Raw genomic sequence first — 21,838 nt, 5'->3', positions numbered from 1 at the left:
GTTGGGCTCACACCGCGGCGGCTTTTGGATGACTCGTAACCCGTAGCTCTTGCTTTTGCAGGGCACGAGACTCTGCAGCTCGGGCGGAGCGGGGCAGCCGCTTCCCGCCCCGGGCGAGAAGAGAGGCAGCGGCCAGCTACGGGGCCGGGACTTGCGAGACCCGTAACCGGCGCGAATGACCCCTCGCGGGCGGCCGGGGGCTGCGGGCTGGGACGGATCCATGAACAACAGGTGAGATGCTTCGGGGAATGGAGCGCGGCCCCTACCCGCCGGCACGGAGCTGCCCGCACCGGGCCGAGCTCTCCGTGCCCGCGCCGTGCCCGCGCCGCGCGCTCTGGCGGCGCCGCCATCTTGCCCGTCTGTCTGTCCGGCGGCCCTTTGTCTGTCTGCGGCTCCCGGCGCCTGCAGCGGGACCGGGTAAGGCGGGCCGGGCGGGGGCCGGGGCGGCTCCGCCGTGACCCCCAGGGTCGGTCCCTCTGCCTGCGGAGCCGGGCCGAGCCTTCCGTCCGTCCTGGCGGGCGGAGCGGTCCCCGGGTCCTATGTCGGGACCCTGGGCGCAGGGTTCGTCCGGCCGTGCCCCTGCCAGGGCAGCGGCATCCGTGTGTCCGCCTGCGGGCTGGATCCTTCCTGCCGCCTCCTGGGTGCTGTTTTGACAGCTGGTTCCTTCTGTCGGGGAGACTGGTGGGATCCCTGTGTCCGTCTGTCTGAGGAGGCTTACAGAATCCCTGTGTCTTAGGAGGCTGTCGGGAGTCCTGTGTCTGTCTGGGGGCAAATGGTTTCAGCTTCTCCTTCTGTCAGTCTGTCTGAGGGCACTGTTGGGATTTATCCCCTCCTCTGCCCGTTGAGGACGGGGGGGCCATGTTTCCCCCTTTGTATGGTTTGAGGGGGTCGGTGTGTCCCTGCCTGTGAGGGACAGGGGCAGCGCATCCCCGATGTGAACTGCGGTGTCGGTGGTCCCTCCCCAGGTGAGGACACGGGGTGTGTGCCCAAGTGCCTGCCCCAGGCCTGCCTGCCCAGGAAGGGCGCAGACCCCTGTTCCTGCCCCCTGCGCCTGCCCGCAGGACGGTGAGGTCAGTCCGTCCAAGAGGCGGCTGTCTGAGATGGGTCCTGTCCCCGGGTTGGCTGCTGCCACCGTGTCTGGAGCTGTGACCACAGGGCTGCCGGCTCCCTTGTCTGCCTTCTGCGAGCAGTGAGGCCTTGTGTGCTCTCTGTCTCTATCTGGATGTGAAGCCAGAAGTGGGGCAGGGTCTGCAGGTTTGATAGGGCTGTGGGAATGGACAGGAGGGAGAAGGGTGTTTGGGATGAGATTGCAGTCAGTCTTGAAGTAGGGCAGTCTTAGCTTTTTGTATGCTGGGGACAGGTTTGCTTATAACTTTGCTTGAGAACTGAGTGGGACTGTCCATACACGGTGGTTTGTGAAATGCCTGTAAATCACATTGAATGCTGGCACTGAAAATGGCTGTGGTGATGTAGAACAAGCCCTGTAGGCAGAAGGGTGGGGAATGACCCGAGGAGCCAGCTGCATTTGCCCAGAGGTTCAGAAGGTTCCAGTGGTGTGCGTGACAGGCTCTTCTCTTCTCAGGTGAGCCCTCTGCTGAGGGAAGGAACAGTCTGTGCTCCCAGGTCAGGGAAACATGTCCCGTCGGAAACAGACCACTCCTAACAAAGTTCACTGTGAGTATTATGTGAAACAGCGTCGTGGGATCCTTGCCCTAGCTGGATTGCTGTGGAGTGAGATGGGGAGGAGGGAAATGATGACAAGGTACAGTTTGTAGGGGAATGATGGTTGCTCACTTTTCGTCTCGGGGATTATAAGAAACTGAGCTTTATGCATCAGGAGAGCTGGCTGTGTCCTGGCATGGCAGGGATAGACTTGAACAAATAGGTAATGCTGTAAAGGTAGGTTGCGTATGTGCAGGGCCTGCAGCTGTGCTTTGCTTTCACACTGTCACAAGTGCAAATTAGTATACTAAGAAATGTGACTTGAGGGCCCTGGCCCATCTTGGGTAGCAAAGGAAGTTCTAGGCCAAAGTGTGTAGCAGAAAGCCAGGAATTCTTGGGTTCTGATCTTTGCCCTACCACAGACTCAACTGACTGACCTTGGACACATTCCTTGAGCTCACTCTACCTCAGCTTCCTACCAGATAATGTAAGTAAATGTAAGTAAAGCCATTCCTTGCAGGGAATGGGCAGTGGCCAAGTAATTTACTGGACATATAAATGCTGTCAGCTTATTTTTGAGCTGAGCTGATAGGACAGATCTCTGTTTCTCCAGCACTGCCAAGCCCCTGGCAGTTGAAGAGCTGAGGATGCTGTACATCAGCACTTCTTGTGGGCAGGCTACAGAGAGCTGTTAGCGGAGCTGGAGATGCGTATGGATGTTTGGCTCAAAGGGGAAACTGCACATATATGGCTTTTGTTTGACTGATTGCAGCTGAGGAATGCTGGGGGACTAAAGCTATGCCCTTGTTCATATCCAGCTGTGTTGCTAGAAACATGGTTAGAATTTGGGCTAGAATGAGGAAAACAAATTCCTGCTTCTGTAGATCTGTGAAAGCAAGCAAGGCTGATGAGAGGGCCCTCGGTATTGCTAAGCTTAGTAGCTACCAGGGGTATGGGACGGAGAGTTGAATGCTGCAGCCCTAACACTGCCTCACTTTGCTGATGCTGCTGGCTTGCATGTTTCTGCCTGTTTCTTTGTGTTGCCTTTCCATATGGGTATGGCAACAGGAATCTATGCTTGCTATCCTCTGTACTAGGGGAAAATACACTGGGATATAGCCTAACACTTTGTACACTCAGTGAGTGTACTGGGGAAATTTATCTCTGCTGGGACTTGAAAGCCCCATTGGCTGCTAGAGCCAGGCATGGGGTAGCTGACAAAGCTTTCCTTGGTGGCCATCTAAGAATCTGAGGCATAGCTTTTGGCATCTGCACTGACTTGTGCTTTCCTGTTCCTGCTTCTGGTGCTGGGTTCCACATGGGCAGAGTGTAGCTTTGATTTGCCTGATAGCATTTTAATGACTTTGAAATTGTCTCCCTTAGAGAAATAAGATTTGTCCTGTGCTTTGTCCTGTGATGCCAGTATCATATCTTTTGCCCACACACTTTTGCTTCTGAAAGTGCCCAGAGATTACTCCTGGCGTTTAGATCAGACTTAAGTAAGGCATGCATTTACACTGTCTCCCCTGGTGTAGAGTTGTGGTCTCTCGTGTGTGGAAACCAAGGGTATTAAGCTCTACTGGTGCAGGTAGAGTTTCCATGAATGTTTAGGTGAGCAGTTTTCTGCACCTCACATGAGAAAACTCATACAGTTTCCCACGTAAGGGTGATGTTTTTCAGAAGCTTGAACTATTATATACAAAGCTATACATATGATGGAGTTCAGTTGTATGCTATTTTCATGGTGAGCAGCAGCTTTTTTTATCTGCAATACAAGCGGTTGTACCTCCAGTGTTGGTCTTGGGGGAAGCTATCTGACAAATACACTACCAGTGGGCATGATGTTGAGGTTGGCATCTGGTATGCCATAGAGGGGAGTTCTGCGACCTGTTCACCTCCTTTACATGCAGTACACTGCTACAGAGCAACTATTCAACAGGAGCCATCAGAAGCAGTAAGTAGGACCACAAGAAAATAAAGGGACCGAAGGATACAAGAAACATGTCAATGGTGATGTCTCCAACTTGGGTTGGGAAATCTTGCCTGTCTTATGATGAACGCCATTGGGACTTTTCTGTCTACCTAGCCTGCTGTGTATCTGGAGGGCCCAGAAATGCCATGCAGTGCACTCACGAGGAAAATCGCAAAGAGCATCAGCTCCACGAACTGGGTGAGCCAGCAGAATGAGGAGTCAGGCTGAGACATAGCAGACACGTTACTGAGACTTCTTCACAGGGACTGAAGTGGTTGGGAGGAAAGGAGTAAAAGGGACAGCAGGTATGCAGCTTTTTGTGCAGTTGTCTGCACCTGGGGTCTGATTTGGCAGGCTATGGGGCTGGGGAAGTGCTTTTGGATTTGCATAAGTACCACTGTGAGTATCTAACTGGACAAATCTGTGGGAGGACAGTGCCTACTTCTTTCTTGCATGGCTACTCCATGTTAGCTTCTTTCTTGGATTCACAAGGGCAAGCGGCAGCTGCAGATCTCCTCTCTTGGCTTGCTTGGTGCCACCTCTTTCCAGGGTTACTTTCAGGTTTGGCATGGCCCCCGTTTAACCTTGTTCTCACAACAGCATGGTTTGCTGTCCTCGCTTAACACATAATCATTCTGTTTAGCATGCAGATTGACCAGCTGGGTAGTTGTGTGGTTACAAAACAGTTTTAAATGGAAGTGAAAAATGTGTGAGGAAATTCAAAATAATACAGAAACAATGATAAAAATTATCACAAAAGTCTCCTGGTGCATGATGGCCAGTCCTTCTACAGTATTAATTGTAGTCATTACCCCTTTGGCACGGCTGCAGCACACAACTGGTTCTTAATAATTTAATTTTGTTTTGCCACATGGTGCATGAAAAGCACACCTGGCAAATAGTAATACTGTAATAGATGGCAGTGCATTACCCATTCCATATTGAACTGAAAACTACAATTAACTGAATTGTTCCTGTGAAGATACCTTAATTGATTCGTTTTGATCTTTATTTTCTCCCAGAGTCTGAAGTATAAAGTACAGAATCTCTCTAAGCCATTCATCTAATCTTGTGCTCAAGCTCACCCAGTGCTGTGCTTTCATCCCATCAATTATGCTGCTCTTCTGCTTGCCAGAAAGTTGCTGCAGGTGTTAGCGTGCACTTTTATTTCTGTCCCTGCTGTCCCATGGGCTGTTCTTTCTATTGCTTGTACCCCTTGCAATTGATGCGTATTTTAGAACTCTTGAGAACAGGTTTTGTTAGAGCTAGGAAGTGGGAATTAATTTGACTGTTTATCCTGGTACAAATATCCTATTAATCTTCTATTTCCTTTCCTCTCCCTCTGACACGCACACATTCTGGGCTCTTCAGTGTTCTTTGAATTCTGCTGTCTATAATATTCCCAGTTTGAAGAGAAAGTGTCTTGCAAGAAATAGCACCCACCATTCAAACCCGAGCAGAAATGTTACTTGCATCAAAATCCTTTGTTCTTAAAGGGCTCTGTGGGCTGCTGTTGTTAACTCTTTCAATTGTGTTGTTTTTCATTTCAGTAACCACTACAGCAGTGTGGACAACCCAAAATAGCGATGGGGCAGGTGGACTAGATCCACAGTGGTGGAAACACATGCAGATTTCAGGTCCAGGAAAGGAACACAGAAGACCTACATGAACAGGGACTTTAAATTGATGTATGAGGAGGGAATAAAGAGGCTCATCTGAGAGACCTTTCTGTTTAGGAAGGAAGACAGGGGAATGATGCCATTTCTTTTGATTTTGTTTTATGGATTTTGGGTTGGGGATTGTTTGTTTGTGTGTTTGTTTTCCAGAACACCTGAGAGTTATCCTGCATTCATACAGTTCAAGAAGGGAAGGGCTCAGGAAAAATATCATTTCTGGCTACAAAGTTGATACAGCACCAGATCCTAGCAGTAATGCCCCTGTTGCACAGTTCCACAGGGTTGCCCCCTACCTGCACAGCTGCTCACATGGCATCCCACTCCATTTACAAGAGTATGGAGAGAACTGGAATGCAAAGCAGAGGCATTTTTATGATCTTTTATTGTCCTACATTTCTAGCTGCTTGTAAACAAATACACTGACTTGTTTTGGTGTTGTAGTCGGACTGTTTCAGTGTTGTGGTCAGCCTGCAGCCATTTTTGTATTTAATAAAGAAACTTCTGCAGAAGAGTGTGAGTTCACTATTGAACATAATATCCTTTACTGATAGTAGTGATTGTAAAGCTATCGCCTGTCTTACTCCCTTTCCAAATGAATAGAAGTGGATTCAAAGTGGGGTGGAGGTGGGGGTGTAAGTGTCTGCATGTGGGAGCATGTGTGTGCAGAAACAAGTGTAACTCCATACTACCAAATAGTAGTCCATCAGTAGATGAACAGGACAGTATTCCCTAAGTTCTTTTGGAGACAATATTAATTTAATACATAAGAAATTCTGTATAAGCTAAAGATAGCATTTTTAAAAGTTTGTCTTTCCCAGTCCCATGCTGCCTTTTTTTAGATACAGGCTACTGGAGAATGCACAAGATGTCATCTGCTAACACCACTGGTTTAGTTAACAATTTGCATTTCTGGCTGTGAGCTGACAGTTTTCTGCAGTGCGCTGAATCAATGCTAACTTGGTTCTGGGTATGTTGTACAGAAAGGCCACTGGCAGACACACTCTTAGTTGTTGTGGTTGATGCTAGTGTTACTGACAGGAGGAGTTTCCTTCTCAGCTACATCATGTAAAGATCACACCTTTTCAAATCCTGCAGGCTGTCTGCATAATCTGTGTATCTGAGCAGAAACCTGCTGCCGTAGTACTCCAGGCTGCTGCTCAGTGGAAACGTAAGCCATCTGGGAGGGGAAAGGGGAAGAAAACAAGAACCTACCTACTTGCACTGGGACATACAGTGGTGTTTGGGAATCCTGTTGTGTAACTCTGCCACAGGTAGCATGTCTCCCGCCACTGTTTTACATCTGTCCTGTGCTGGACAGGTTTCCTCATTCACCGTACTTTCCTTTGTCTTGCAATGCTTTTTTAGACTCTGCTCTTTAGCTTTTGTCCTGGTGGTTGGTGCATATCTGCTTCCTGGAGAGGCACTGTAATTCTGTAATGTCTGCTGTTCATACAGTCTGTATCTCAGTCCCACCAGTGTGCGGTTGTGGTCCAAAACTAAAAGCAGCACTCCAGGCTATGAAAACCATTCAGTGTTGGAATGGCTTCTGGTGGGGGTACATGTGTCACAGCAATCACGACAGTACCTGCTACTTTTGGTGACAAATACACTTTGGGTACTCCTCAGCACCTCTCATCAGCCCACATGGATTGTGTTCTCGAGTCTTCTCCACAGAAACCTCTCTCACATTTCTGAAACAGAATGATAAATGCCTTCAAATGCCTTTGGGGGGACATTGGGAATTAAGACTCCTCTCCCACAGTCTCCATGAAACTTCTGAAGGTCTTTGAAATCTTCCTTAAATTACTGCTTTTTAAAGCACTGTCGGAAACTGGGAGGTAAGCACCAGAAAGGCAGTGTGAATATGAACACGGGGCAAAGCTGGCTGAAACAGGGTAGCATGTAGGAATGTATCTGTCCTTGTAACAGGGCTGGTGCTGTCTTCATGTCTCAAGAATGCAGTGCCCTGGTTATGCTGTTGTCAGTTGTGGCCTTATACTAAAAGGTACAATTTTCTTCTGAAAGCTATATTTTGGCTTTGCTTTTATGTGAAGAATGCACTGCATCTTTGTTAGCATTTTTGCATTTATGCTTTGAGTGATTCTTGAGAACTTAGACATCAGTTGATAGATTTAACCCAAAGCTGGCCCGCTGGGAATTTCAGCATCTTGCCCCAAGCGCTCCCAGCTGATCCACTGAGGGGTAAATCAGGACCAGATTTGGAACAAAGACATTTGATTAAATATGAAAATTAATTGTTGCCCTTTACTGTTATTCTTCAGAACCAGAAGTTCTACTTAGAAGAGAACACTGTAGGAGGTTTTCTTTCAGAGGCACAAATAATAGCTTCTTTCAATTTGTTTGCCATCTCTTATTGAGTTGAAGTAGTAGTGATCAGTGTCTTTCAACAAACAGACTGTAAGCTCTCCTAACCCAGCATCTCTGCTCCCTATTTTCAGTTCCCTTAGTTTTCTGTTTTGAGCATTGAAGTGCCACTGAGGTTTGTTTTAGCCAGAGCCATTCCTGGGCAAGATACGGTGGTGAAGCAAGTTACCTGTCACTTAAAAGCAGGACAATACCAGCTCTGGGCGCAAACACCTTCCTGAAGGGCAGCGTGTCCTCAGTCTAAGACAGAGGGTGGTGACAGAACATGACAAGGACAAACCTTGATTTTGATAGCACTGTGGAGGGCAGGTGAAGTGTCAGGAGCACAGGAAGGTACTGGTTTTGTGCAAGTTGCATGTTCTAGCAGGGAATAGGACTTCATGATTTTCAAAGCCATATAGCACTGTGCCTGATCTGGTATGCTGTTGTAATCCTCCAGCGGCTTCCCTTCCACCCAGAGCTGTGCTGTAGCTCTACTGGGAGATAGCTTGGTAGCAGAGAAAGCCACCTGGCTATGTACAGCAAATAGATGGGATCTCACAGGGGTTTTGTGGCTGGAGTGGTGTATAAAGAGTATGCAGAGTGCAGCGCAATGCTGGACGTTTCTACTAGCAAGATTGTTCTACACACAGGGGCTGGACTCACCTCAGCGGGTACGAGAGGCTGGTGTTGCAGGGTAGGCAAGCAGAGAGTTACTTAAATGCTTTCTGAGAGGTGACTTCAGAGGTGCTGCACAGTGCAGGTGAGCAGCCCCATACTTGTTCTGGTTTTGGCAAGCCTTGGTGGTGAAAGCAAGGCAGTGGCATCAGTCTGACTCTCTGTCCTTGTGGCTGCCAGGGGAGCAAGTCTTTGCAGGGCTGGAGGAGCAAGCCCGACAAGCCATGATGAAAACCAACTTTCCTGGAGCTCTTGGTGACCAAAGGCCAGCCATTTGTCAACTGCAAGACCCCGACTCCAGCAGCAGTGAGTTCTGCCCCTTCCAATAATGGCAAGGTAGTGGACTGGGGACACCGTGACAAGGGGCTAGGTGCTGCACAGCTTGTGGGGGTCCTCTGAGGGCCATCTTACCCGTCTCCTCTGGGTTAGCCCTTGGCTCTTGTGCAGGATTGTCTGCATACAGCCAAAGCAGGGCTGCTCCCTACAGGGATGTAAGCCCAGAGCCAAGGACCACCGCTCCCCAGGGTGGGCAATGACCTCACCACCAGGATGCAGTCTCAGTTCAGCAGAGCAGGGTGGTAACAAGAGGAGGTTCAGAGGCAGCCCAAGTGATAGTCAAGCAAGGCAGGGTAACAGGACATGTCATCTGAGCACCTCAGTCCTTGTCCTTAAACTGAGTCCAGTGCACCAGCCTGAGTTTAAACAGAGCCCCTGGTCTGAGGGGTGGGTAGAGGCCCCAGGTAATCTTAGTCAGGACAGTTAAGGCTTATGAGTGCTCTCAGGGTCCTGACACTTGGAATTACTGTTCTGCATGTTCTAGGTAGCAGTGATGACGAGGAAACCACTCAGGATGAAGTTTCTTCACATACCTCTGAGGAGGATGGCTCAGTGGTGAAAGTAAAGAAAGAGTTAGAGAATGCTGAACAACCTGTGGCTGAAGCCCCACTGATGGGAGAAAATGAGGCAAGTGTGTACTGGTGCTGCACTCACCTGGGCCTCCCAGGGGTGAGACAGGTACCATCTAAACACCTTCTCTCCCCATCATTGTTTATCTTTTTCTCCCTCCCACCTCCTCCAAACAACACCTTCTGGCAGGAAGGGAAAGCGTATGAGGAGTTCTTGGGCTGCCAGGAGCAGGAGATAACCTGCACAAATATGGTTCTCCTGGCTGGCCAAGATGATTGTGCAGAGTGTGCCCCCTTCTTTAAGTCCTCGTGGCTTTCTCTGACTGACTTCCCCTCCCTTCTGCTACAGAGCAGGCCTTGCCTACCAGAGCCACTGTGCTGGAAGAGCCTGTGTGTGCGTGGAGGCCTTGAGGCCTTTGCCTGTTCTGCAGACACCAGAGTTTTGCTCAGAGGCTACATAAAGTAATTTTCAGAGTGCAACAGCATGAACCAGCCCCAGTGGGACTGGGCACACAGCCCTTGGTCTGGCCAAGTCCTGCCTGGCGGTACTGACCAGATACTAAGGGAAGGTGGTGTGTCTGCCTTACACCAGGGTGGCTTGTCTTCCCTGTAGGTGCCTGGGAGTTTGAATGCTGACCCTACGCTGGGACTGTCACAGTGCCCCCTCTGCCAGCTGGAGTGTGGAGGCAGAGAGCAGCTCATCACTCATGTATACCAGGTAAGGGATATCTCTGGCCTTAAGCCCCAAATTCAGCAACAACCCAAAGCACAGGGTGGCTTTGTTCTGGTCTTTGCAGTCTCAGAAATGATCTTATAGCTAGGATGTGACTGAGGTTTACAGCAGTAGACTGTCCAGAAGGTGTCCTGGGGAAAGAATCAGGAGGGCACCAGTCTGTAGAGCTGAAAACACAACTCAAGCCCAAGGCAGTCTCTGCAAGTACTTGCAGGCTCAGACCAGGCAGTCCTTCAGATTAAACATGGAGGCAATTTTTACATTATTCAGTGAGATAAGAAACCTTCCTTCTGATCAGTCAGTTCTTTATTTTGTATCTTTATCCCAGTTCCTACCCCTGAAAACAGCTGTTCTTCCTCTATTCCAGTATTGCAGGAAAACCATGCTGGAATCTCACAGGTTTTGTTGTCAGTGCTCTCTTCACAGCACATCAAAGTCTGTAAAAGAAGGAATGAAGCAGAACAGGCCACTTACCTGCACAAGGTGACTGCCTCCATCTAAGTGCTTCCTCACCAGTGTCATTCCTATTGTTAGTCCAGTCATGCTCTGTGCAGCAACGGCAGCTTCTCAGATGCATTTCTGAAAACAAGGGTCTTACAATCCAAGTGTTTTGGCCTTAATTGTTTCTCTTGTATCAGAGTGGAGCTGTAGAAAGGTCTCCTCCTTGCTGTTTGACCTGTGACACCCTAGGTGTCTTGAGCTTAGTCTAGGAGCTGTCTGACAGAGGTTTAGTGGTAAAGTGTTCCCACTCCAGGAGGCTGAGCTGACTGGTTTGCCGTATCTCCTGAGCCCATCTCAGACTGGGCAGTTGGTAACTAGCCACCTCGTTGTTGTTTCACAGCACAGTGCGGCAGTGGTGAGCGCCAAGAGCTACATGTGCCCTGTATGCGGCAGAGCCCTCAGCTCACCAGGATCCCTCGGGCGACATCTCCTGATCCACTCAGAGGACCAGCTGTCCAACTGTGCAGTGTGCGGGGCACAATTCACCAGCCACGCCACGTTCAACAGGTCAGGGTCACCCTGGATGGGGAGTGGGCTAGAGTACCCACAGTAGAGATTAGGTGCCTTAAATGAGACAGAAGTCATGGCTCTAGACCTACTGAACACCCCCAGTGAGTAAGATTCCCTTGATCCCTTTCTCCCTGTAGCTCTGCATCACCTGCTAAGACCTCCCTGGGCTGTGCTGCTGAAAGAGTGTTCCTTTGCTGTGTAAAGAGCTAGAACTGTGCAAAAAGCACTGGGGTCTCCAGTCACTGGAGAACAACCAACTGCTTCCTTTGCCACTTCTATCAGAGTAAGTCTGTACTGCCCAGGTGGGTTGATCATTTCCAGAGCAGGACTACAGGCAGAAACCAAAATATTCATTGTGTCCTGCCTGGTGGAAGATTAACCACTGACCAGTGGAACAGGACTGGGCAGTCCTACAGAATAGAAAAGAGAAATCTAGAAATGATGGTGAGGAGCAACTTGCTGCCTAATATCTACTCTTGCACTCTGACAATCCAGATATGCTGCTTTTGACTCCTAGATATGACATTGCTTCATTTTAGATGCTCACACAGGTCTGTGGGCAGGAATGGTTTAGCAGAGGCCTCTGTTGCGGGCTGTAGGAAGGCGCCCGGGCAGTCTGAGGTGGGGATGCTCCTGTTAGCACCGAGTTTCTGACTCTTCTCTTTCTGCTTTCCAGTGCGAAGCTGCCGGAGATGCTCAGTGCCGACCGGCTGCTGGCTCCACAGAGCCAGGGCCCCTCCAGTGCTGAAGGGAAGGACGTTGCTTTTCACCCCACGGTGTACCCTGCAGCCATCCTGCTGGTGTGCAACAACTGCACAGCATACCGCAGGCTGCTGGAGGCGCAGGCGCCCGGCGTGCGCAAGTGGGCTCTGCGGCGGCAGAACGAGCCCCTGGAGGTGCGGCTGCAGCGGCTGGAGCGTGAGCGCACGGCCAAGAAGAGCCGGCGGGACAACGAGACGCCTGAAGAGCGGGAAGTAAGGCGCATGCGGGATCGGGAAGCCAAGCGCCTGCAGCGCATGCAGGAGACGGACGAGCAGCGGGCACGGCGGCTGCAGAGGGACCGGGAAGCCATGAGACTGAAACGCGCCAATGAGACCCCAGAGAAACGCCAGGCCCGGCTCATCCGGGAGCGTGAGGCCAAGAGGCTCAAGCGGCGCCTGGAGAAAATGGACATGATGCTCCGGGCACAGTTTGGCCAAGACCCCTCTGCCATGGCTGCTCTGGCAGCTGAAATGAACTTCTTTCAGCTACCAGTGAGCAGTGTGGAGCTGGAGAGCCAGCTGCTGGGCAAAATGACCTTTGAGGAGCAAAGCAACAGTGCGCTGCATTAAGCTACAGCCAAGGACCGTTCCACCTCTTGTATGGGCACACATGCATTGGTAGCTTCTCCTCTCATGAGGCTGCTGTGTGTCCCTGGCTAACACCCTGACAGACAGTTCTGGCTTTCTCCTGAGCACAGGAGGGGAAGAGCTGAGGGGTGCCTGCCAAAGTATCCCTGGTGGGAGCAGATTCCGAGGATACATTCTGCTCTGCGGACCAAGTCACTGCTTGTGAGCAGAGGGAAAATAAATTAATGCTCATGTTTATTTAGTTCCCTTCTTTACCTTTTGTGCTTTGTCCTGTTCTTGCATCCTTGCCCCATTAAATGGGTTTGGGCTGCTGCAGCTCTTGCAGTTCTGCTGTAGGTGAAAGCCTACAAAGTGCGAATTACGGAGCTGAGACTTTGGTAGTCCACAACTCCTCCAGAAGTAAATTCCTTGCAGTTTGTGCCCATAAAGACAAAGCAAAGGAGGATGTTGTCTCCCTGGAAATGGCTGTGCACACCCTTTTTCTTAACACTATTATTATGTGCCTTTTTGCAGTATCATTCATGGAAAAAACTAAATGGAAACTAAGTTCCTGTTCTAAGATACCCCATATAAATGCTAATAGAAAGGTTGTCTGAGGTAAGCAGACAAGTTTGGTTTACTCCCAAGTTCATTTTCACTTAAACAGCATTTCAGGTTTGCAAGGGAAAGAGTTGATTGAATGGTAAACAGTAAGGGTAAGTCAGTACTCTGGTACTGTATGGATTTATTTTTCCCTTTATTCAGCAGTGGTGAGGCCACACCTGAGTGTTGTGTCCAGTACGGGGCAAGAGTGCACAGTGTACACTGTGTACAGTGCAAGAGAGGCACAGATGTACCAGAGAGTCCAGCAAAGGGCCAGTAAGAGGGTGAACTGGAACGTCTCCTGTGAGGAAACGCTGAGAGCTGGGCCTGTTCAGCCGACAGAAGAGTGGGCTTGATTTTGTCAATGTGCATAAATACCTGAGGGGAACATGTGAAGAAAATGGAGCCAGGCTGCTTTCAGTGATGCCTAGTGACAGGACAAGAGGTGATGGGCACAGACTGAAGCACAGGAAGTTCCCTCTGAACATCAGGAAACACTTCTCACTGCCCAGGGAAGTTGTGGAGTCTCCCAGCTTGGAGATGCTCCAGAGACACTGTTCTGGGCAGCTGGATGTAGGTGGCCCTGCTGGAGCAGGGGGTTGGACTGGATGAACCTCCAGAGGTCCATTCCCACCACAACCCTTCTGTGATTTCATAGTAAGCTGACCTTGTTCAACCAATTCAGTACAGTCACATGTATTGATACACAGCCCATGTAGGACCACGGATCACACTCAGGTTATTAATTCTCATAGTGACCAATAGTGACTTTCAGTGGTCACTGCAGGTCACACTGTGGGGTGAGTGGGGACCACTGGCAAGAAGAAACACATGGGTCGAAAGTTGCTTTTGCTCCCACACTCAGCAGCAAAACTACTGTGAGGAATGTGGAAAAGCGGTGAGCTAGGGAGGAGCTGTGGAAAGCTCAGTAACCAAGTCTGGAAAAACCTGCTGGATGGCAGGGAATGTAAGCCATTTACGTCATTCATCACATACAACTGTCATCTGTGAGCTTGGGAAAACACCAGATCTGGAAAGGATCTATTCAGATCCTTTGTTCTCTGAGCTGATCTCTCACTTCTGTTCTGAGCTCTGTCTGGTTTCATGCTCAAACGGACAGAGGTTGCTTCTCACAGTGTTTGCTGGTGCTGTGTCTGTATTGCTTTGCTAGCACACATGCAGCTTCACTGCCACCTGCAGCTGGGACCCCCCCTGCAGTGTTACCGGCACCTGATCATTATTGCAAGGGGTTCAAGAAAAAACATAAACCCAGAAGTATCTGAGCACGGAATTATGGCTGTAATCCATCTGTCATGCAGCCTGTACCCTGCCCTCATCACAATCTGCAGATCACTGTGTAAGACCAGAGAAGCCACATCCTCATGATCACTGATGCTACAGATGAGCAAGAAGTCTCAAACACCAAAGGAAAAGCTATTGGTTTATATATAGATATATATATATAGATATATACTGTGTTTACAGAGTCAACAAGTTAAATGCAATATTCATAAGAGCATTAACAATAAAAATACAATCTGTGTGTAGCCAAGTACAGACTTAAAATGGTAAAACAGGAAAAAGGATCTCACCAAAAGTACAAATATACAGTACAAATTGATTTATTTAAAACAGTTACAAAAAAAGCACAACAAAATAGAGATTATCCTTATAATTATTAATGCTTTGTTAAAGATCAGGTAGAGGAGAGGGGCAGGAGCAAGGTTGGAGTGGAGCACCTGACTAGTTCTAAGGCTTTAGATACAATGCGGTCGGTTACATGTTAATACAGCCATTACATAACTGGGATTATAGTTGAGGGATCAGCACTTATCTACAAAGACCTCCCTGCCTCGGCAGCCCGGCCCCTTCCCCAGGGCCACGTCTCTGCTCTGCTTTGCTGGGGCAGACCCTCCCTGGTGCCTTGGAACAACCAGAGCATGCACGGTGTGCTTGCAAGGGGCCCACAGCAGCCTAGAAGGATGTTAGGGGCAAGTCCTGTCCTCCATGGACAGATGTGAAGATCATGGAAGGGCCTTGACCATCAGCATTTTAAGTCATACATGGAACACACCCTGGGCCAAACTCTGTACAGAGTGTGCATTCGGAGCCATCTTAGCAGGTTCTGCAAGGTTTCAGGCCCTAGGACAGCCTGAAAGACAAAGAGCAGTTGTGAGTGACGCTGGGGAAAGGCACGTGTGCTGCTGTGGGCAGGAACTAGCACGTGGGCTACTCAAGCTGCTGTCATTTCTGTTACAGTATTTTCTGAGTAACAAGGGGTGTTAGTTCTCTACTGGGCAAAGTGACTTCAAGTGTGGGGTGGGGACCGGGGGACGGGGACACTTAATGTGAAAAGTGCATTATACTTGCGCTCCTGCTGGAAAGGGGAGGCAGAGGGGCCCCTGCAGCTTTCCTTCTTTCCAGGCAGAGCTTCCTCTGCATAGTCTGCTCGTGATGAGCGCTTGTCGCAAGCCTCGTGTTCCTGGAGCTGCAGTGATGCAGAGCCTAGAACCAGGCCTGGCCTCTGCTGGGCAGCGGGCCCCAGGAGTGGCTTGTGAGATGGGACAGACGGATACAGACACCCATTATTGCATCCTACAGATTCTTGCCATGGAATGTCAGCTGGGTAAGGCCAGGAGGCCTCTTCCACAGCTCCCTCCCCTTCACAATAGCAGCAGGAAAACAGTATATTTCTCCAAAAAGCCTATCACATCTCTGCCAGCAGAAAGGCCCAGATAACCATCTCATTCCACAATGTTTTCCTGGCTTTACCTCCTCCATTCCCTGTAAACCTAAAAAATAAAAGCCTCCTCCATGGGCTCATTTACAGCATTTCTGCCTGCAGCAGTGCCTGCCTCACAATCCCCTATCTCAGGAGAGCCTCAACGCTCAGCACAACAGCCACCAAGGGCTGAGCAGCACAGGCCAGCCGAGCCAGGACAAATTCCAGCAATCACGGGCACTGCCAACCTGGGTCGGATGGCAGCCAGTGGCCCCTCCTGCCTGCCACCTCTGGGGCAAGCAGTGATGCCCAGATCCCTCATGTCACTGCCCTGCCACGAGATGTGCCCGACCACTGCCTCCATAGGAGAGCTGGCAGCAGTGCTCAGCAGTGGGACTGACAGGGAGTCTGGGTAGAAGCACCGAGGTCAAATTCACCCTGGCCTGTTTCACAGAGCTCAGAACCATGCTCAAGAGATGAGCAGCAACCCAAAGTTCAGGCCAATGGCCAGGTAAACACCGGGGCAAGCACCAGAGCAAGCACCTTCACAGCCCTTCAGCTGCCTACAGTACAAAGCTATTTTAGCCACACAGCATCTCGCCTCATGCACCAGTGTCTGCCCTTTCAGACCACTGTTCAGTGCTGCTGGGATCTAGAAGTAGTTACAGTAGTTACATGAGTAACTGATCTAGGAGTAATTACATGAGATAGCGCAGGCCCTCCAACCCTCCCTCTGAAAGACAGAGACTCCTGTGTTCAGGGAGGCACGCAAGGGGCCCTGCACCCCTCAGCTGCTCAGGCATCCCCTCCATGCGTGCAACCAGCCCGGCTACATTCACACACTGTGCGTGTGCAAGATCCTTTTAGCTGCCTGCCACAGCTCTGAACTCCTCTCATGCACCATGCAAAGCACAGGCAAGAGAGCTCTGGCTCTTCTGCCTTTGGCCACAGACACCCTGGGTATCCTGAGCATTAAGTACTAACCAACATTAATCGAGGTCTTTGCGTAGGAGAGTCCAATGAACAGCAACTGTAAAACACACACAGGGATGAGGCTGGGCTCCTGGGCCCAGACAGTACATTTCAGTGACACATGAAAACAGCATCTGTTCCCGCAGCTGCTGCGTCCAGGGAGGCAGTATCTTCACATGACAGCATCACCACGACAGCATACACTGCACATGCAGCTGATGAGATCAGAAGCAGTGTGGCATCTGGGGGAAGCTACATATGATACAGGCAGCATCCTCACCCTGGAGAAATCCCCATGAGGCACAAACACTGAAGGCATGAGTAGCACATATCTCACCTAAGGCCTGAAAAGAAACTGTCCTGGTGCAAGCGTTTCAAAGGCAACAGAAATGGCTAGCAATGTGCTAGGAAAACAACTGGTGGCCTGGATGGAAGGGACATTCTGATGACTCTAATTTGCCTATACCCAGGCAGAGCACGCCCTTGTCACACAGTCAGCTGAAGCCAACCAATTACAGGACACATTCCTGGGGTGTGCAGCACAGCCCCGAGACACCAGCACTGCCACTGTGCCAAGGAGAGGGACTGACACAGAAGCTGCTCAGCAAAAGAAAGGAGCAGTGCCCCGGCAGCCAGGCAGACCCCACGGAACACGTGAGGAGAGAAGGGAGACAGAAAACAGAATGCTGAACATCAGGAGCAGCACCAGCACACAGCAGGGACCTGCACATGGAGAGAAACTCTCTCATAAGCCTCGTCCTAGCACAGAAATGGGCATCTTAATACAAGGAACACTTAATCCAAGTTAAGTCAGGGAAGACTCTTTTCATCAACATGATAGTCACTACTTCCTATTGTAGATAAGTAGTTAGAGCTGGTGTGATAACACACCATCAGAGAGGGCAAATTAGTGTAACTACAGGAGTCTTCACTTGAAAAGAGTGTTATTACCATAACGAGGTATTAATATACATTTGTATTAAATCTCACCATGACAAAAGACTACTCTTGATTTTGCCTTGTTGTTCTACAGAGGAACTCCAAAGTGAAGTATCAGAAAAACTAACACAAAACCACCCCAAAATGCCCCATGGTGCTGTGGTATTTTTAGAGTCCCTACATTAATCAGAGAACCGTACTTAGCAGAAACTTTGTACCTTGCCCGCACATGCACTAACACTCCTCTTTTGTCTAGAGCTTATCCAGGAAAATGCCTGCAGGGAAGAATTAGCCATCTGGAAAGTGTTCTTCTGATTTAATTACAAAATAGTCTTGGTCTCCTTAAAGGATGTTTCCATCCCTCTCTGGTGAATGCTTAGTATGTTTTACTTCAGCTTTAAAAAAAAAACAACCAAAACACCAAAATCCAAACAAACCCCCATCCATCCACAGGCTAAGCCTCTGCAAAAGCTGTAAGCCCAAGAGATCTATTTTTTTTTTAATGTTATTACGATGGAAAGATTTCATTTGATGACAAATGATTAAATGTATTTTATAGAAGAAAACTGACATCTCCCATGCTAACTCGTGTCCTATTCCAAGTGCTCAAGTTTCCTGTTTACCTACACCTAAACCCATCCTTTTGGTCCTTCCCCTTGAATTTCTGTGATTCATTCACATCTGTACATTCCTTGCAAGAAGAAAGAACAGTTGGATTCAGTGGAAGAGACATTGAACAGAACCACCACAGATGCATCTCTGTCCTGCCCTCAAGAGCTCCATCGGTGAACGGTCCTTTTAAAGTGCATGTGTGAAGAAAAGGGATACTGGGAGTAGAGCCCCCTAAACTCCAGTGGGGACACATTTCTCCCCATCATGAGAAAAGAGGAATAAAATCTTCAGTAATTTTATCTGCTACCTTAAGCCGTGTCTGCCCTCCTCATCTCTCCACCTACCCTGAATGCTTGGACCCTGCTCTGCAGGGAACCAGTTATTCAGGGAGGTGTGAGAAAACCCCAGCCTCCAGAACACTCTCGTCTCAGGCTCATGAGCACATCCCTGGTCTCTACCCCATCTAGCCTGCTGCTGCTCCCTGAGGCACTGGAGTCCTCCTGATTCCCCAAGAGGAACTGGTCAGCCACTCAACTGGAACAAATCCAGTCCCGCAGGGCAGAAAGCAGCCTTGCTGGTGAACCTGCCACAAAGTCTGTGCAATTTCTCCATCCGACGGTGAGGCTCACCTAAAAGGGATGCCCTAGCTCACAGCCTCCGAGGGATCACTTCCCTGCATTAGAACGCCCTTCAATAGACAGCTTGACCTCCTGGGGAATGAAAGAGGGACGGAGCAGAGAGGGCCGCAGCTCCTCTGCCTGCACACTGTATCTTTGGAAGGCTGGGGCTGTCCAGCTGTGCTGACTGCTGGTCTCAGGCTGAGAGGGTTCCGCATGAGAGCTCTGGGCTGTGCTGTTCCTATCTGTGTGGCTCTTTCTTTCAGCAGCTCTGTCAGACGCTTCTCTGGACCCCTGAGCTGTTCTTTCAGCTGTCTCTCTAGTAGATAGCAACTGATCTGTGGGAGTGTAGTTAGCCTGAGAAGTGGAGTTGCCATTCACGCTCTGTAAACTGATTGATATACAGACATCCCCCACCTGCAGCCTGTGACAGGGCAAAGCAAAAAGCTGAGCAGTCCGCCCTGGGCTACAGGAGGACCAGCCCTGGCCATACACAAAGAAGGGATGCTCTGGGGGCACATCAATGCTCACTTTACTTTGTTGCTCCCCAACCACAAAATGCAGTGCAACTAGCCCAGGCCACTGGCTTTCCTGAATATCCACCACGGTGCTGGAGTCGATCTTCAGGCCCCCGCTCACCTCTGCACTGCGAACGAAGTCTTGAGTCTGCAGGTCCTCTACCCGCTTCAGCTCTCCTGTAGCCAGCTGGATGATGGCTCCTTTCATGAAATGAGAGGGCAAGTGTGAGGAGCTGGGTTGCTGCAGCTGGGCAGGATCCTTTTCCAGCACGCTTCCTCGAGCCTGTGCATCCGAGCTCCGCCCCACCAGGGCTTCTGAAATGGAAGGCCTGAGGGGCTCGGATCCAGCGGAAACCAGGACTGGCTTGCCGTTGGCTATTACCATTCCTTTGGTTAAGTGTCTTTGTCTAACCGGCTCTTCAGGGGACATTACATACGCACTCCTGGACTGGCTTTTCTCAGCAGCGGTCCTTTCCACTGTGTTCCTCAGCACATCTTTTGACTCCCCCTGCTGATCAGGGATATTATGGCAAAGGTTTAAAGGGCTCGGGTCATCTTTCCTCTGGGCTGCCAGAATATGATAATCCTGAGATGCCAACGCCCCCACCACCCTCTGAACCTCCAGATCAGCATCTGGGGTGCTTCTGTGAGCTGGCACAGAGTCCTCTGTTCCCACCGTCTGGTAACCTGAAAGGAATTGTCCATCAACCACACATCCTGCTGCAGACCCTGGCAGACAGTCGTCAGCTTTACTACTGGCAGAGTCCACAGCCTCACTGGTCCTCCTTGAAACATTATGCTCCAGATGTCTCTGTCCACCATTGGCAGCAGCTGCCTCTGAATTCAGCTGACTGTCTTGCTGAGGAGACTCTGGGCTTCTACCTGCTGCAGGTGTCTCATATGCTGAATACCCTGGTGGGAGGCGGGACATCTGATAATAAACAGGAATTCTACCTGGTGCAGTATCTAACGGCTGGGTCCCAGCATGGTGCTGCATCTGGCCAGAAGGAGAGACCGCAGAAGTGGATTTGCTGAACGTGTGGGTAGGAGAGGTAGTCTGGGGGGAAGGAGTGGCTTCTTCCGTGAAGAGAGAGGCATATGGCACAAAGTGGGGGACATGAGAGGCGGTGAGGTTGGTGGAAGGAGACAGGAGTGGACTAGGCAGGAAGCCAGAAGGGACAGCATAGGGCACTGTGTAATGCGAGCCGATGAACTGCAGGGACGTTGGTGTGATCTGCGCGTAGTGAACGGGAGGGTAGGGCACCCCCGGGTGCTGGATGATGGGCGAGCTCACACTGAAGGCAGGGGGCAGGGGGCTCACGTTCACCACGGAGTGCAGACCCGGAGGGGAGAAGGTGGCGGGCGGCGCTGCCACTTTGTAAAGCATCCCGTACTGGTCCACCGTCAGCCCCGCCACTGCTTCCGCGGCCTCGCCCGGGCCATAGCGCAGGGCTGCCGGCACCGGCCCCGCTGTCCGGGCCCACTCGGTGCCCTCGCCCGAGGCCTGGACATCCCCCGCCCGTCCCGCCTCGGTGCCAGCGCTGGCGGCGGGAAGGTCCCGCTTCTTTGGCGGGAGGCACTCCTGGCTCCGCTCGTGGCCCGCTCTCATGGTGCCCCACGCTGTCCCGGCAGCCCCGGCCGCGACGCTCGTTCATGGGGGCACCCGCAGGGGCTGCCACACGCCGGCTCCCAGATCCCCGCCGCCGGCCGCCGCCTCACCTGTGCCAGGAACAGAGGGAGCTGTGAGTCCCGGCCCTGCCACCGAAAACACCGGGAACGGCGGGAGCCCCGAGCGCCGGCCCTGCCCACAAGCGGGGCGATGGCCCCCAGCCCTAGTCCGGGACCCCGGGGACGGAGGGCGCCCGAGCCCGCTCAGCGGCCTCACAGTCCCGGCAGCGCCGCGCCCCGCCCCGCCGAGCTCGCAGCGTCGCAGCGGCCGCTCCCCGCCCGGCTCCGGGGCTCACCCGCCATCACCCGGCTCCTCCTCCGCGGCCCGCAGCAGCCCCGGCGCCGCCCGCGGCCGCCTCCGGACCGACCCCTCCCCGCGCCGCGGCGCACGGCGATGACGCAGCGCCCCGCGCCAGGGAAGCGCCTCACCCATCGGTCGGGGGCGGCGGGCCCACGGCACCCAGGGCTGACGTCACGGAGCGGCCGCTGCGCCGGTTGTCCTGGCAACCGGGACCGGCAGTGGAGGCCGCGCGGTGCGTGTCCCGCCTCCTGCCGGGAGTGCGAACGGGGGCTGCGGGGGGCGCGCCGGGCACCCGCGGGTGTTCGAAGCGGTGAGGTTCGGGGAGCTCAGGGAGAAAAGAGGCATGGGGCGGAAGCCCACCCCGTCTTGTACCCCCGGCTTGGGCACTGCCTCCCGGCCCGCCTCACGGCCACTGCCCGCACCAGCCGCTCTGCTTCGCGCCTGCCGGCCGCGGGGAAGGCGCCGGGCCGAGCCCCCGGTGCCAGCGGAGCGCGGCGCTGTGCCCGCATCCGCCGTGCCCGCTCGGCAGAAGCGGCCCCCGGAACCTTGGTTGCGGG

General features: G+C 51.5%; 2 protein-coding genes across 20 annotated transcripts; one reads left to right on the top strand and one right to left on the bottom strand.

The window, feature by feature from the left end:
* The first annotated feature begins 78 nt into the window (after window positions 1-78).
* On the top strand, window positions 79-12,587 carry ZNF821 (zinc finger protein 821). 18 transcript variants are annotated; one of them, XM_057399902.1, is made up of 7 exons: window positions 79-231; window positions 1,583-1,674; window positions 8,533-8,662; window positions 9,177-9,315; window positions 9,871-9,975; window positions 10,832-10,998; window positions 11,678-12,587. In XM_057399902.1, exons 2-7 carry the CDS (start codon window positions 1,635-1,637, stop codon window positions 12,330-12,332), a joined length of 1,236 nt encoding a protein of 411 aa, XP_057255885.1. In that variant the 5' UTR covers window positions 79-231; window positions 1,583-1,634; the 3' UTR covers window positions 12,333-12,587. The 18 variants fall into 18 exon arrangements, 1 of the variants encoding a protein (XP_057255885.1); XR_008971003.1 differs by lacking the exons at window positions 9,871-9,975; window positions 10,832-10,998; window positions 11,678-12,587 and adding exons at window positions 3,749-3,939; window positions 5,185-6,478 and having other exon boundaries at window positions 8,328-8,658; window positions 9,173-9,310; XR_008970997.1 differs by lacking the exons at window positions 9,871-9,975; window positions 10,832-10,998; window positions 11,678-12,587 and adding exons at window positions 3,602-3,939; window positions 5,185-6,478 and having other exon boundaries at window positions 8,328-8,658; window positions 9,173-9,310.
* Window positions 12,588-14,360: 1,773 nt separating this feature from the next.
* On the bottom strand, window positions 14,361-21,095 carry ATXN1L (ataxin 1 like). Of its 2 annotated transcripts, XM_057399900.1 has the most exons (2): window positions 19,434-21,095; window positions 14,361-15,084 (listed from the first exon to the last, which is right to left on the bottom strand). In XM_057399900.1, the coding sequence occupies exons 1-2, from the start codon at window positions 20,919-20,921 to the stop codon at window positions 14,977-14,979; spliced, it is 1,596 nt and encodes a 531-aa protein (XP_057255883.1). In that variant the 5' UTR covers window positions 20,922-21,095; the 3' UTR covers window positions 14,361-14,976. The 2 variants fall into 2 exon arrangements, with proteins under 2 accessions (XP_057255883.1, XP_057255882.1); XM_057399899.1 differs by having other exon boundaries at window positions 14,361-21,095.
* Window positions 21,096-21,838: the final 743 nt, after the last annotated feature.

Source organism: Pezoporus wallicus, unplaced genomic scaffold, assembly GCF_028554395.1.
Source record: "Pezoporus wallicus isolate ANWC-B61680 ecotype Strahan unplaced genomic scaffold, APGP_CSIRO_Pwel_v1 contig_448, whole genome shotgun sequence".
NCBI classification, from domain to species: domain Eukaryota; kingdom Metazoa; phylum Chordata; class Aves; order Psittaciformes; family Psittacidae; genus Pezoporus; species Pezoporus wallicus.
This window is presented reverse-complemented; position numbering and strand designations above follow the sequence as displayed.